Source organism: Sinohyriopsis cumingii, chromosome 8 (genome assembly GCF_028554795.1).
Source record: "Sinohyriopsis cumingii isolate HCF-2022 chromosome 8, ASM2855479v2, whole genome shotgun sequence".
Lineage (NCBI taxonomy): Eukaryota > Metazoa > Mollusca > Bivalvia > Unionida > Unionidae > Sinohyriopsis > Sinohyriopsis cumingii.
Window position 1 is genome coordinate 114891637 of NC_142968.1, and position 17648 is coordinate 114909284.

Below are 17648 nucleotides of genomic sequence, written 5' to 3' on the forward strand. Positions count from 1 at the left end.
CACGTGTTGGTAAGTGTATTCAAGAATTTCTTCTTAAAATTGTTTCGTCTTGCTTTAGTTCGTGTCCAAAAAGAAGTATAAAGTTCCATTTACATATCTCGTTAAAAATGAAGGCCATATTTATTTCAAACCTGTGATGACTGTTGTAAACATTTCAAGATATTTATATTATGTGTAATTAAAAGCAAATGGTAAACGACCTTTATGCCTATGAAGATGTGTAAACATGGTATGAACTCAGCAGTATATTGCAAGCAATACATTTCAGTGTTCTACGCGTGCTAAAAGTTGCAAGGAAAAGTGTGATCATAATTAACTTGTTTCAATTACGGTTCTCTTGAACGTTTGTACATTTGCTACTTTTTTAAGCTTATTTTGCCAGAAAATAATTAGTGCTAATTTTTGTATAATCCACATGAACTCTGTATTGCTAATTCATTTTCTTTTATATTTGAAAAAGTCTTTTTTTTATTATATAAAGCTTAATAACTAGTATACAATGGCTTCTCAAAACGAATTTGTGAATTTATCAGCATGTAAAGCATGAATGTATGCAATGCCATTTTTATGATGTAATTTTGTGTCAGTTATTAATAACTGTAACGCCTAAAATGATATAACGTAATCATTATGCTTGATTCCGCAAATTAATTTTAAAAAAAATGCCGAAATGCATTGTCTATTTTTTGTAGAAGGAAAGATTACACTTTAGCACTAAGGAGGAGGCGGAGGTACATGAAAAAAAAAAAAAAAAAACATGGCAGGAGGGGATGATGACAACAAGAGAGAGTGATTATATGTCTGAAATGTTGAATATCCCCGTTGAGAAGGTTCACCTATAACCCACCTAGCTCAGAGCCTGTCTGTCAAATTGATGGGTACCTGTCTGTCAAATTGATTGGTACCTGTCTGTCAAATGGATTGGTACCTGTCTGTCAAATTGATTGGTACCTGTCTGTCAAACTGATTGGTACCTCTTGTTTTAGAATAATCAGAGGCTGTAAATCTTTATCACTTCTATTTTATACCTTTATTTTATATTTAGGGACGTTTAGTTTCAACGAAATATTAAATGCAATTTATATAATTAAAGGGAGTCTAGTTTCATTTAAAACATTTTGAAATTGCATTTTAACTCCATGAACGCCATTGTGTGTGTGCGTGTTTATGTGTGCGCGCGCATGAGTGTGTTGGTTTATCCATGGTACCTTTTACAGGTGAGCTCTTATTTTTCGCAAGAGGGCTGGGTATTATTTATTGTGTCAGCTTTCACTTGAATGTATTGTTTCTATGTATTTTCCTCAAGAATTCCATTAGGAGTCAGAAATTATGTTCTGGAAAGCATGGATAGATTCTGTTCAATTACTTGTTGTCCCTGTTTAAGGCATATTTTGAAAGTTAACGTTTTACGTCAAATCTTAACTTTTAACCCAAATGTCTAAGCTATACGCTGACGTTTTAAATGTTACATATTTTTACAAACATTTTTAGAGTTAGTCGTCCAGTGTTTCTATGAATAGTTTATTTAATTATTAGTCAGAAAGTACATTCGCTATGGAAAAGGTTTCATACAGAGATATGGACTTGAGATTTAAAAACTAAAGAAAAAAACACGAAAACTAACAAACGCCGTATTCTTGCACTGCAGTTCATTTTAACACATTCATTGCCGCAAATGGGTTCATAAAGTTAAAATAGAACATTAATTTAATGGCTTTATTTTCCCATGTAGTTGTGGTTATGGGTATCTTTCTTTAACTTTTTAGTTGGTGGCGAAGAGTGTTTTATTATACCTTGTGGTTGTTATATTTCTTTTAACTTGCTGGTGGTAAAGGGTATCTTTATTTACCATCTACTTCTTTATTTTACCGTATCTTTATATTTTACCAGCAAGATACTTACGCTCCTCTTCTGACAATCGTATACTCATTATTCCCACTATGAAAACGAAGTCATATGGACAACGTTCTTTTGCATACCAAGGCCCAGCAACGTGGAATCAATTGCCCACTGAACTTAGACACAAAGACACAGTGATCCCATTCAAGAGTGCTCTTAAAACTCACTTATTTCGACTGCAAGAACAAAAATTAAAGACCTAATAATGTTTCCTACCTTAAATATTTTCAACATGTTCTTTTATGTTTTTTAATTTCATGGTGTTTGTTTTTGTAATAATTTCATTATATGTGTTTTTTTTTGTTATAGGTGTTGTCTAATGTTATAAAGCGCTTAGAGCTTCTAAAGATTAGGCGCTAAACAATGTCCTCATTATTATTATTGTTATTATTATTATTATTATTATTTATCTTGTAGTCTTGTAGTTGGTGGTGAAGGGTGTAATTTTTACCATGTAGTTGGTGGTGAATAATATATTTATTTTACCATCAGATTCTTTCTTTTACCTTTTAGTTGGTGGTGAAGGGTGTCTTTAGTTTACCTTGTAGTTAGTTGTGAAGGGTGTCTTTCTTTTACCTTGTGATTCTTGGTAAAGAGGGTCTTTCTTTTAACTTGGTGCTGGTGAGGGGTATCTCTATTTTACCATGAACTTCTTTCTTTTTTGTTTTTGTTAAGGTGAAGGGCGTCTTTATTTTACCTTGTAGTTAGATGTGAATGGTTGTGGAGGATGTCCTTCTTTTAGCTTGGTGGTGATAAATAGTATCTTTATTTTACCAATTAGTTGGTGTCGAGGGGTATCTTTATTGTTCCATATACCTCTTTCTTTTACCTTACCTTGTAGTTGGTGGTGAAGGGTGTCTTAGTTTACCATGTAGATGGTGGTAAACAGTATCTTTATTTTACCATCTCCTTCTTTCATTTACAATGTAGTTGGTGGCGAAGGGAATCTTTTTTACCATTTATTTGGTGATGTAGTCTTTCTTTTACCATCCATTTCTTTATCTGCTTCTTTTACCTTGTAGTTGGTGGTGAAGGGTGTCTTTCTTTCACCTTGTAGCAGGTGGTGATGGGTATTTTTCTCTTACCATGTGATTTGTGTTGAATGGCATATTTCTTTTACTACGTGGTAGGTGGTGACGGGAATCTTTCTTTGACCATGTAATTGGTGGTGAAGGGTAATTCTCTTTCATCTTGTAGTTGGTGGTGAAGGGCATCTTTCTTTCATCTTGTAGTTGGTGGTGAAGGGTGTCTTTCTTTCATCTTGTAGTTGGTGGTGAAGGGCATCTTTCTTTCATCTTGTAGTTGGTGGTGAAGAGCATCTTTCTTTCATCTTGTAGTTGGTGGTGAAGGACATCTTTCTTTCATCTTGTAGTTGGTGGTGAAGGGCATCTTTCTTTCATCTTGTAGTTGGTGGTGACTGATATATTTTTTACCATGTAATTGGTAGTGAAGGGCATCTTTCATCTTGTAGTTGGTGGTGAAGGGCATCTTTCTTTTATCTTGTAGTTGATGGTGACTGATATATTTTTTACCATGTGGATGGAGGTGAAGGTATCTTTGTTTTTAATGATGTTGTCATGACAACGGCTAATACGGTAGGTTACAATAACAATTTACGAAAGTCATCTGATTCATTTGGATTAAATGATAATTCAGATATTGACGTCACAAAAAAATACAAAGCCAGCAGTTGGAAATCCAAACATTATGATCACATTGGAGACAATGAAGAGGAGACCATTAAGAGGAAGTATGCAGACAAGAATGTTGTAGACAAGAAGGATAACAATGGTGACGGTTTAACTAACGATAAACCAGATAGGTGCCGTATAGATCAATACAGTCTTTGTCTCTTTGTCTCAAATGTAAGTTCTAAGCGAAACGAGAAAGCTAATGAAGCGAAATCCGGATTCATTTCCATGTTCTAAGCAATTGTATTGACATGGGTATTTGGATATTTTAAGATTGTGTTGATCGTTTCAGAGTCAAGCCTCTAACAGAAAACGCAGCCCCCCCCCCCATCCCCCAAACTCCAAGAGGATATCTCTCATTCCCTTTTCATGCTATCTTTGCCTGTTTTCAGTGACTAATTCAAAATTTCTATGATTATCTCTCTTGGCCTTTTACAGAACTGAACGAAGTTAAGAATGCATTTACGTCTGTTTGTCTCATAATTGATCTATATGGCTTAATTTAATTAAATAAGATATGTCAAAATCAATTTATTGAGATGAATAGATATAAGGTTAGAGCAAAGTCTGCGATTATTTGAAAACATTTAATACAAGCAACAACTGTTACACTGCACCTGATCTAAGGAAATGACATGCTGTTATGAAGGCAGTTTTGCCAATAATGCTTAAGATCACAGCTAAATGTGCAAGCAATTTACAAACTCTCAAGGTTTTGTATTCAACTTTATTTAATATATGCAAGTTTCTGCAAGTGTAATTGATACGTTCTTCCAGATGTTTGCTCAAAATTGTCAAAATAGCAGGAAACCAGTGCGTATCGTGATTTCAAAATGATTGTACTATGCTAAGGCATTAAATTTCATACACAATTGACTTTCATGATATATACATTACTACAACGATTAATGGGACACCGCTTTTATTTTTATATTTCTATTTACCACGTCTACATAGACTTTGATAGATCCGACCAAGTTGAACCATTTATGACTATCTTCGTAATGTTTGCATCTCTCTCTCTCTCACACACACACACACACACGTGCGCTCGTGTGTGTTTAAGTATGCATACACCATACTATAGCTGATGGGAACAGTTTGTATAATAAGGCTTTGTAAATGAATCCAACAAAAGTAATGCTGACATTTGTTTAATTCCCATATGAATCATTCAGAAATTCAGTATTTTATTTCATAGGAGACATTTACGAAACAGTTGAAAGTTTTCAGAATTTGTGACGTGTACCTTTGTGAAACCATCGAACAACGTGAACATGTAGGAAAAAAGGGAGATTTTGACCTACTCAAATAATTTAACTGTTTGCTAATAATTACACCTCTGCAGTTCGGCATACACCTATAATTACAATTATATACTCATTTTACACGTGACATATATTTTAGATACGTGATAAAGCATGAAGAGCCCGTTTCGTATCAGAGGTTACAATGAATAAAGTTAATGCCATAAAAGCTTGTAATGGGCACGGTAGTTTTAAATTCCATTGATATTATTACTGTATGTGAATATACTAAAAAAAAAACATTCTGACTTTTCTTTTCTATCTCGTTTACGTTTGAAGCTTAAATTAAGTATAAATAATACATTATTAATTTAGTTTCCTACAACCAGTAATCATAGTATACCATGTCGACATCCAATGGATATGCAAACAATATTAAATGCACACGGCACACTTTTAACCGAAAATTATTGGTTAGAAGTGTATCAGTGAAGAAATATTGTCAATGTGCACTACAAATGTTATCAAATAAAAATAGAATCAACATAATAATCCCTTAACTTCAAGACATTAAAATGTCTTTATCTGATGCCTAATTGGAACTATTTGTTCAACGAAATAATGAAATAAATGGTGGCAATAATATCAGGATCCAAATACGTAGAAATATTATCTCTTCCACAAAGATCAATACCTGACACGATCTCGACTTAAGTTTTAGATAATAGCTGCAATGCAAGGGCAAACACATACAACGGTAAATGTTGCTATGAGAAGCATTAAGCACGTATAATGCTGACTAGAAGCAGACAGTACAGTCACAGAGTGTGACGGGGGTGTCCCTTGGAATGGGATTTCTCTTATGGTCTTGAGGAACTGACAGGCTCATGTCGAAGACCTATTGAGAAATAAAAAAGACTGTGCATAATTAAGATGATATAAATGGGTCCATAGAAAGACAGAAAACATGTTTAGAAGAATGGCGACGAATGGACTATGGGAAGTATGTAGAGTTACATACGTAACCTTTTATTACATCTACTAATGTTAATTCTGTTGAAAATATTCATGATTGCATTTAAGTTATGTCCCCTACTATGACTACTGGAGTGTACTCTGGTTGGCACGATTAAGCAGAAACTGGTAAATGTTTATACGCATAAGTACATTCCTTGAATAGACTTTATCAACATTTAAGTAATCTGTGATATTTTGAATAAATTCGTCACGCGCTTTTTTACTTAGGCCGTTTGACTTAAGACTTTAATTCATGGTAAATCACTTGATATATCAAGGGAAACGTTGGTATATATAGAAATAAATATTCATTGAATATCTGAAAAGATCTGTGTGTGTGTGTGTGTGTGTGTGTATGTGTGTACGTCAAAATATCTGTAGAAATTCAAATATGAGATTTATTATCTGGCATACCATAGTGTGCAGACAACTGCAGGTCGACGGATCTTTGTAGAGCCTATACATATTACTTTTGATTCTGGCTGAAGGTAGACATTTCAGTGAGTGGCTGCAATTCGGTACCATGTCAAAGATTATGGTAAAAACAAAGTACATTATCGAAAGGGCAGACAAGAAACCCTTCCACCACATAATTCCAAATGAATGTGCCACGCAAAGTCACTGACCAATTCATGACAATTAATTTTAGTCAATTAATTATGATGGGGCATCGTATCTTTTCATTTACCACACCCATTTACACAGCCTAAGATAGATTCAACCTAAAGGAGTTTTAAGAACTTGTACATGTGTGCATGCTTTTCACATACATACACAGTGGAAATGAGTGACCAGCATGGATAAATCAGACAAGAAATGTTTTCTAAAATAAACAATTGTTTTATATCCTTTTCTCCGAAATAAATTCTAAAGTGGTCTGACACAACTGATATTAGTTGAATGTAGCGAAATACAAATTAAGAAACAGTAATATATTAGCTATATACGAAGAAATACAAGTTGGAAATACAAGTATCAAAGTACGTAACAGTCTCTCAGGCACAGTGGCATTTGATCAACATTAAACTCTGCAACAATTTAAGTTTTGCAGGTGGGAACTTGGCTTGAAAGATCATCGCACACTTATATTTTTTTGTCTACTCATACAATGCATGATAGACAATCAAGATTTCATTTGATATCAGAATAATGTATGTAGCAAATGCATGGGCTGAGATGATCATGCTGAATTCCAATACAAATAGGCGGACTTAAATGATCATGCTGAATTCCAAAACAAATAGGCGGACTTAAATGATCATGCTGAATTCGAATATAAATGCGTGGACTGTGATGATCGCGTAGCATTCCAATATAAATGCGTGACTTTAAATGATCATGTTGCATTCCAATATAAATAGGTGGACTTAAATGATCATGCTGAATTCCAATATAAAAAGGGGGACTTAAATGATTATGCTGCATTCCAATACAAATAGGCGGACTTAAATGATCATGCTGAATTCCAATATAAATGCGTGGCTTTAAATGATCATGCTGAATTCCAATATAAATAGGTGGACTTAAATGATCATGCTGCATTCCAATATAAATAGGCGGACTTAAATGATCATGCTGCATTCTAAAATAAATAGGCGGACTTAAATGATCATGTTGCATTCGAATATAAATAGGAGGACTTAAATGATCTTGCTGCATTCCAATATAAATAGGCGGACTTAAATGATAATGCTGCATTCGAATATAAATAGACGGACTTAAATGATCATGCCGCATTCCAATATAAATAGGTGGACTTAAATGATCGTGCGGAATTCCAATATATATAGGCGGACATAAATGATCGTGCGGAATTCCAATATAAATAGGCGGACATAAATGATCGTGCGGAATTCCAATATAAATGCGTGGACTGAGGTGATCGTGCTGAATCCCAATACAATGCTTCTAGTGGATGTGTGAAACTTCATTAAAAGCATCGTGGTTTTAAAGTCTCATTTAAAATTTTACTTGTGACTGAAGTATTAAAACAATTCACATAAAGACTTTGTAGTCTGAAATAAAGAATTCTTATCTTATAAAGTTAATTGTTTGCTACCAGCAAAATTATTAGAGAAATATAAGTTTTCTCTTTTTCTGCATGGAAAATACAATGCCGAGTCAATGTTTAAAATAAGAAATAAACATATCAATACATACATAAGTAAACAAATTATTGTTCTTACTTAAATCCTACAATTCAAGTGTTGCGAGATTCAATATCCATTACGCGATAACCGACACTAAAACGAAAATATACATTCAGTATCCTTTTCCAAAAATGTTGTCCGAACAATCCCAAGAATCTCTATTTTTATCCAAATTTTAAAAGGCTCAAAGAAAAAATGAAACAGGGATAAATATACTCAGGCAAAAGATATACCATACCTGAAATTCACAAACTATTTATCTCGCTCGATGGTTCTGATGACACAACCAAGGACAAAGGTCACAATCAAACTGACAATGATAAGTATAGGCGTCTGCAACATCTTATAATAATGAACCATAGCAGACATTGATATGTCAGGGTTTGACGGCGAAGTCTCTTGGACAGACGGAGAAAGTGGGGTTTCACTGTACGTCTCATGGTCGTTAATAACTGACAGATTTCGATCACAAATCTGTTAAGAAAAGACATGGAAAGAAAAGGTTTATTTTTAATTTGTTCACACACACACACAGATATATATATATATATATATATATATATATATATATATATATATATATATATATATATATATATATATATATATATATATATATATAATATGTACAGTAAGTACGCTGTATCAGTGATATACCACGAGTTGTATCATTTTATCATTACAAGGAAACGAGGCTTGCCGAATTTCCTTTTAATGAAATATGTATACAACGAGTGGTATATCATCGATACAGCGTACATACTGTACATATATTTAATTTATATCACATACAATACATATATTTGCCCTTTGAATGCATTTAAGATTTACTACAGGCAGCTGTGTATGGACCGTGTGAATGAACTCCTTACATCCCCGAGTGTGTCCGCTACAAAATGTAGTTCTATGCCCTTTGTGGCTATTCACATTCACCTTTGGATTTTGATAAGTTGATTGTTTTCTTTTTTAGTTTCTATTTTTCTTCACATTGATTAAATCAATATAATACACACTTATGATTTAAACATGAAAGATGGTTTTAATGATAAAAGTGGAGCACTACAAACACATGGTTAGCTTCGCCATTCACTGGAAAGCTAAGCTATTCACCTACCGGCGCGTGGAAATTAATGAGGAATATAAACTAAGCGAAATGACGAACCAACAAAAGGTAATTGAAATATTGTAATATATTTACAGTTGATCTAAGACATTATTCTGCTTTAGTAACAGTACCAGCGATCACAAACTCTCTCTCTCTCTCGTGTCGGGTTGACTTTAAAACTCTCTCTCTCTCTACGATGATGTTTCACTGCAATTTTCTGCAGAGTTTTTTGAACACTTAGAAGAAAAGTATTTAAAAGAAATAATAGCAGCGATTGAAGCAGATGGAGATGGATTTGATGATATTGCGATGGATGTTACAAGCGCTGAAAACGAAACAGAACAACAGATTGACAAATTCCCTCATAGAGCATCCCATGTCCTTCGTCACCCTAGCCATACACAATAACAACAATAGCGTGGGAACTGGGACAATCGATTTTGAGACTGCTGAGGGAAAAAAGCCAGTATTCAAGAAATTATCTGAGGAGGACTTAAAAGCTATTGAAATAAATCAATACTCAGAAGGGTACTAAACGAAACACAAAATGGGGCATTGGCGTTTTTAATGGTAAATTTTTAAATTTTTTTTATATAATTTTGTTTGCTTATTTTCAAACGTGTGGTGGCATGGCGTGAATATGACTACTTACACAAAAATAAAAACAAATATTTTTGAGACCATTATTCAAAGACTGAATAAAGTTTTTAAATGGTAAAGAAGATAGTCATAAAACATCTTTGATGGATAGATCTTGAACATATATAATAACACTGTGCATAGTTTGTTGACATGACAATGTTATCATGATATCTCAAACAATGTAACTAAATACCATTGAAAAATGTATATAATATTCCATAAAGTGATTGTTTTGCTAAGTTCAATTACTTTCGATGTGTAGTCATTAATTTCAATGAAAAAGAAATTACATAACCTTTTGCGTTGATATTCTTCCTCTCAAGAAATATTTCTTCTGTATAAATTTGAAAGACTTTAATTAATTACTAATGTCACCATATTACATACATAAATCCCAACCATAAGTATACAATATATGTCCAAATTGCAGGGCATGTTGTCTTTATGTGTATTTAAAAATGATCTTGCCTAATGTAAGAATTGTATTGCTATGAATAGTTTTCTATTTACTTACAGCTTGGTGCATCGAACATATTGGACACAAACTTGACTTCAACACAATCTGACTAGACAAGCTGAGTGGCCATTTAAGAATGTTCTACGCTAAGGCCTAACCAAAATTTTTATCATCCAGGGTCACAAAAATGCCAGCCAATCAGGCGCAAGAATATCACAAGAATTCCTTGAAAAATGTTCGTGCAGCCATAAACAGATACTTGAAGGACAATGGAAATGATATTGACATTGTCAAAGACAAATAATTAAAAATACTAATTCATTGTTAAACGCAAAAGTGAGATCGAATTTAAAATCAGGTATTTCAAGGCCAACCCAGCACTGGAAGAATTAGGAAATATCAATGCCTATCTTCAAAAATTTTACCCTGTTGTCCTTCGATTCAAAATATGGTATCTGCTGCTGGCTATTAATTTTATGACCAGAAGTATAGAACTGCACCAACAACTGACCCCAAATTCCTTAAAAATTGAAAATGATGAATCTGGCATGGAGTACATTACTCTAAATCAAGAAACACTTTTTTAAAAAAAAACCCACCAAGGTGGTGTTGATGGAAGCTTGAAGAAGCATCAGACAAAAGAATGTATGCAACTGGCACAAACACTTTTATAGTGAAATCTGTAAATAAAATTCCTTCAGAAATGTGACAAAGCAGCAAAGGCCTTATTTACGCAATGCAGTAAAGAATCACTAAGATCTCCTGAATTCACTGACAAATGGTATACTTGTGAACCGGTCAAACCAAAGCAATTCTCCTCATTCACGCCAGACATCTGCAAGAATGCAGGAGTGCAGCGCTATACTGGTCACTCACTCCGTACAACAGCATTTCAAGCTATGAGTGATGCTGGGTTTGCAACCAGAAATATTTTATTTATGACAGACCACAAACGTCAGAAGTCTCTAAATTCTTACAGTCGAAGACTTAGCACTGAGCAAAAACAATGGGTCTTGTTAAGTATTAACACTGTTGAGAATGACATAAAATGTTATTCCTGTATACAATTTATTTCATTGTTACCTTTATTTTAGTAAGGTATAGCATCATCTTATTCATTGATAAAATCCATAATGATTTCAGGTTTGAATGAAAATTTAATTTAGCCACAGGTGCTCGACGCGAGCTTGATGTTGACAAAAAAAACAAAAAAACAACAATAATCTGAAGGAAAAAATCATACAGAATCACAAAAATACCTCTGATTACCCCAGTGACCCGTTCTGGCAAAGGACCCTCTCTTTCATACTATATAAGAGAGAAGGTACGTAACTTCCAAATACTTGGTTCCACCCATGACCCTCGATTTCCTTCTGCTATTTCCGTCTTTAAAGACACACGGATATACTCTATAGCTTGTTTCACTCCTGCGATATTTTTCTATTCATCAAGCCATAATTGACTTTCCTGCGTTGCACCAAACTGAAGTTACGGGATCCAAAACGTGCGAATGTCGCGAATTTTGCCTGCCGGGACTACGTCGCGCTCAGGTGACGACCGGTGAAAAGAACTTCATATACCATGTTTGCGACTCTGCGATACATCACTCTTTTAATTAATGAACAGTGGTAGATGCAAAAGTAAGTTTATACTTACCATACTCAATTAAACTTTAGGAATCCTGCTCCATGGAACAATCAGACATTTTCTTTTTCACCACAGATACATCGCATACAAGCGACTCTCATTTTCAAAACATGTACATTATGGGGCACACGCGTCAACGGCGAAATATGATTGGCTCAAAAGGTTATACTTAAATAACACACACACACACACACACACATATATATATATATATATATATATATATATATATATATATATATATATATATAATTTATTAATAAATAGAGATAAACAGTTTTAGCAATATTTGTATTATGTATAATGCACGCTTATTAGAGGTATAGAAAATAAATAAATAGAAAAGAGAAGAAAGAAAAAAAGGAAAAAATATTAATAAAATAAAAATAAAATTAGAAAGATAAATATATAAAATATATATACTAATAAATCTTCACAACTGTTAAATAGACTATCAGAACTCAATTTATATAATAAAAAATATGGTGTACATAACGCTTACTATCAAGTATTTTATAAATAATTAATCATATTATATTGAAAATTAATTTACAAATTCACTTTCGTTTTTAAAGTATTAGTAAACTTATTTTTATGTTATTAGATTATACTTATACTTATAATTCTACGTGTTGGTGTTGTTTAATTTATAATATATATATATATATATATATATATATATATATATATATATATATATATATATATATATATATATATATATATATATATCATGGCTATTAAAGTGTTGGTATAAAGCAATTTGAAATAACAATACTATTGGTATATCAAATTGTGATCTGTCCATGGCGCAATAATACGCATACACATTCTTGAAATTGTGTGCTGTTTGGTTTATTCCTAAAGATCAATGATGAATTTCCACTCATTAATCATTAGTGAGGTATGTAATTAACGATAAAAGGTAATAATAATCCCCGTTTCTAAATGAATTTTACATGGTACACAATTTAATGTCAATCCCTTCTTTTTCCGTTTTCTCCTCCTCTCTCATGCACTAGGAACAATTTATGCAGAAATCTGGAGTGAGAGATAAAAAGAAATTGGGCTGGTAAAAAAAAAAAAAAAAACTTGAAACTGAAATTGCACCAACTAACCTACAATATCGTTCTTTATAACGGTATGTTTACACTTCCCTTGGGACCTATCTAAAGTGTTTATTTAATCCATGATACACATGTGCAATTGCCGGTCGACACAGTATGGTAAATGTCTTGGTTACGGGGCACACATATGTAATGCATCTCAGGCTTTGTTAATGTTGTTGTTGTTTCTTAAACCTATTATAAAGTTCTAAAAATCGATTATTTTTAATTAAATATGAAAATATCCAAAGGCCGCCCCCCCCCCCCCGTTGACCATTATATCAAGATAAGAGCGAAAATCCATGAAAAGACGAGAATAGAGGGTTTTCGCTTATGTAATACCACAACGTCTCAAACCGACCAAAGGAAGAGAGAGAGAGAGAGAGAGAGAGAGAGAGAGAAACATATTTATGGTCGGTAGTAATGTTAATTAAAGCAAAAGAATGACTTAGATCAAATTTAAAAATATTAAAATATTTTAATTACCTCTTGCTGGTTCGTTGTTTCGCTTAGATTCTATTCCACGCTAATTTCCTTGCGCCTGTACGTCAATGCATTGATGAGCGTTCAGTATTCAAGAATCTGTGTCTGTAGGCCTAGTGCTCTACTTTCTTCCTTAAAACCATCTTTCATGCATAAATCATAAGTATGGCTTCTATTGATTTAATCAATGTGAATACAAATAGAAACTCAAAAATGAAAACAATTAACTTATCAATATGAAAAGATGATTGTGAATGGGCACAAAAAGACAGAACTACATTTTGTAGCGGACACAGTCGGCAGTGATGTGAATTCATTCACCCTGTCAATACAGTTGCCTCTTGTCGATTTAACTCCGTTCAAATGGCAAATATATGTATCTGTATGTGATATAAATAAAATATATGTATAGTATGTAAGCTGTATCAATGATATACCACTCGTTGTATACATTTTTTTTTAAAGTTTCGCTTCCTTTTAATGAAATTTATTTTTCTTTCTGGGATATAAAGTTTGTCCAAAACTTAATAAGACGATCTATATCTGTTAGTGTACAGGCGTTACGAGACTCTCTCTCGGTGTAGATCTATCGGAGTCACCCAAGAGAGTGGTTCTGCAAGACTATTCACTAACAAAAACTCGTGGGGTGGATATTTAGCTACCTGAACAAGAAACCTGAGAACTGGAATGTCAATTTTCGGTAGAAGATTTTCTATGCGATTTCCACCATCAACGTCGTCACAATAGTTCGAGCAGAGAAGTAGGCGATGGCTGACAATTCCCAGATTACGCATGAACTGCAGCTTCTTATCCTCTGGCTTATCCATCTCCGTGAGTTCAAGTTCTCCGCCTTTTCCTGTCTCAGTGTGTTCAAGCTCTCCGCTTTTACCTGTCTCCGTGCGTTCAAGTTCTCCGCCTTTTTCACAGTCCTTGCGCTCAAGCTCTCTGTCTTTTTCCATCTCCATCGGACTGGCGTGTGTCAGAACTCCAAATATAGGAATGGCTGAAAATAAATACACCAATAAGCTTACGACAGTTCGGTACGGTTATATTTCCTAACGGGAGACTACATTTAACGACATCAACAATAACAGTATTATTATTATTATTATTATTATTATTATTATTATTATTATAAAATAAGAAAGGACCCGAAAGCATTTTTTTCGAAAGACCTTTTATTTCTCATGCTGACATATTATTTCAACTTTCGGCCTTTTCGAAATAACATCTTGATAAAATTGTAACTTTTAAAAGCAAAACACTAAAACATTAAGTGTAGAAACTGTCATAGATTTGCAAAGATCGCGTGAAAGTGGGAGAAAATGTCGGTTTAGATTGTCATGAAGACTGCAGATCAGTTTTAATGAAAATATATATCTTAAATTTTGGGCGTTAGGAGACGGTTGTTTAATCTAGAAGTGTAGACAATATAATACACTGTTTATGAAAAAAAATACGTTTATTATTCTTGAGGTTATGGCATTATATAAAAAATATAATTATGATTTGTTATTCATAGCAACGTCATGTATACCCCTGAACATAAACAGACGATCTTTAATGGACAATGATTTAATGATGAATTGATGAAATTCGCGTTTTGGCAAGCAAGAGCTGGAAAAATTCAACAAATTTCAGAAATTAAATATTAAAGTCATTTCCTATTGGATTATATTTAGCACATAGGTTTTATCATAGTGGAAAAATTGTTAATATAAAGTAGAAGCAATGATTTCATTTTATTCGGGCTCATATGCTGAACCTTCCAATTCTTGTTTGTGGGGAAAAATAGCACCAGACGTGAGTTGAATGAATAAGCAGAAATCGAGAACCAGTAACGTCTAAATTGTGGATTTTTTGTTGTTGTGCAAAGTATAATTGCAAGGCAACTATCTTTCCAAGTGAACAGAACATTTGACATGGACCACATAATTTTCAACACTGGGTCTTTGATGAAAATTTCTGTATGATATCGCATAGTTTACTCGTGTTAGGTCAGCCGGAGCAACTGAAACTATGGCTGTCCTGGTGATGGGGTGCAAGTTTCATATCACCCGGCAGCTGCAATGTGGTCGTGTTCTAGTTTTAGTTTGGCAATCAGAGAACTGTATATAAGTTAAATTGGCCATATTCCGACATTCTTAACGTTTCTTCCTCATGTTAATTGGGCTACCGATTGGAGAAAAATAAACGGCCACCATATTTCTGATAGTAATACATGTAGTACAAAAACACAAAGCGAAAGGCTCCAAAAAACGGGACAAGGAGGGTTCCCACGGTCACAGCCAACGAGGAATGATAATACTGCGCAAGAACTTCAAGGGGCTTCATTTGAACTAATCAGATTCCCTTGACGTGTTAGGTTAAAGTCTTGACATATCTAAAATATTAATACGCAAGCAATGAATGTCAAGTCTACCAACCGTGTGACACTGATAAATAAAATCTCAAACTCGTCTACATTTCACAGGCTATTTTTGAACTAGCTGAATAATAAAACACACAACACGCAGCAAGTGTGTATAATATCATTCGTCTCGATTCATTAATGTCATATTAAAGGAACATTTATGCAACATATTCTCATCATATATTCCAATGCGGGCCTTCAGCCAAGTTAAAATAGTAAAGACATTTTGTCTAAATCTTACTGGGGTTATGGGACAAGGGGCAACACAAATGATAGCTTTGAGAATTTCCAGGAATTTGTTGCCGTGCAGCTAGTTGATTTCTCATCACATTTGATATATGGGTTTCTCCGAACTAGATTACCTCAAAAGATCTAAATGATAGCTTTGAGAATTTCCAGGAATTTGTTGCCGTGCAGCTAGTTGATTTCTCATCACATTTGATATATGGGTTTCTCCGAACTAGATTACCTCAAAAGATCTAAAAGTATTGAAACAATCAGTGGCGTCAATAGGGTTGGTGTCACCCAGTGCGGTAACTCATGGTGTCACCCCATGGGCATCCTTCCTGCACAAAAGTTCACAAATTTTATAGACAGTCAAGTGCGGTAACTCATGGTTGCACCCCCTTGGACCTCCTTCATGTACAAAATTTAAAATGTTTATAGACAGTCATGTGCGGTAACTCATGGTGTCACCCCCATGGACCCACTTCCTGCACAAACAATCAAAAACTTTAAATGCAGTCATTTTGGTGTCACCCCCTTTGATGGTGTCACCCGGTGCGGTCCGCATCCCCGCCCCCCCCCCCCCACACATGACGCCACTGGTAACAATCAAAGGGTTTCTTGACCGAGCAATGTCAAGCCCTGGAGCGAATCCCGCTCGGAGTCATAAGTTTCCCCTGATTCCAAAGACTCCCAAACAACTACTGTAAAGTCCAACGTGTTCATTCTATCAATAATTTTACTCTATTTAATACAAGATCACAAATCTCACAACTTCCCATTTATCTGTCAACCGCAAAACTGCTTAGGTTTTCTTCATTTACTTTCCGTAATGTACCCCAAGTAATTCACGCCGTGAAACTATACAACTCAACCACCTAATACAGGAGACTCTTTTGACTACGCCACCTTAGGCCAGTCAAATCATGATTTTAGGACACATTTCGCCTGTAACTTTGTACCAAATTTACCACCATATCAACAATAAACGGAGCCTGCCGACGGCGGAACAGTCCCTCCTCGTTGATTTCATAGTATAATTTACCAGTCTCCAACCATAAATACTTTACCTGGAGTCACACAACCAATTTATACAACTAGATTGTAATAAGGACTACAGAACTCCAGGGACACTCATGCAGCTGTGACCTGAATTCACCAAAAGCAAACCATGGCATCATGGAAACTCACAACACTTCACTCTGTGACGCTTGTCCCTAGTAATTAGCTAATTATTTCGGTCTGATGATTAGTTCCCCAGGACCTACTTCTCATAATTTAACAAGTAATCACAATCATCTAAGAAATCCTTAAAACGGAGAGCTATAAACTAATGTGCATACTCCAAATTTATTACAGTATGTTATCTGAAAAAATCTAAATAGATTTACTCTAAATTACACCACAAGCAGAATAACTGTATCAAGAAGGCTGACAACAAGGAACGTACGAAAGAAGCGAACTTCATCATCAAGAACAACAACGTTACACTTGACAAAAAGACCAAACATAATAACATGGGAACGGATAAGAGAGAGAGAGAGAGAGAGAGAGAGAGAGAGATAC

At 34.3% G+C, this 17648-nt stretch overlaps 1 protein-coding gene across 1 annotated transcript in view; it reads right to left on the minus strand.

Annotated features, from left to right (window-relative positions):
* The window catches only part of LOC149794429 (uncharacterized), a 49993-nt gene that overhangs the window by 12844 nt on the left and 19501 nt on the right, over positions 1 to 17648 (minus strand). Inside the window, exons 4-5 of the mRNA XM_089969113.1 lie at positions 14107 to 14447; positions 8258 to 8478 (exon numbers count right to left, since the gene is read on the minus strand). Coding sequence (XP_089825239.1) covers positions 8258 to 8478; positions 14107 to 14447 — 562 coding nt within the window. The remainder of the gene's footprint in view (positions 1 to 8257; positions 8479 to 14106; positions 14448 to 17648) is intronic.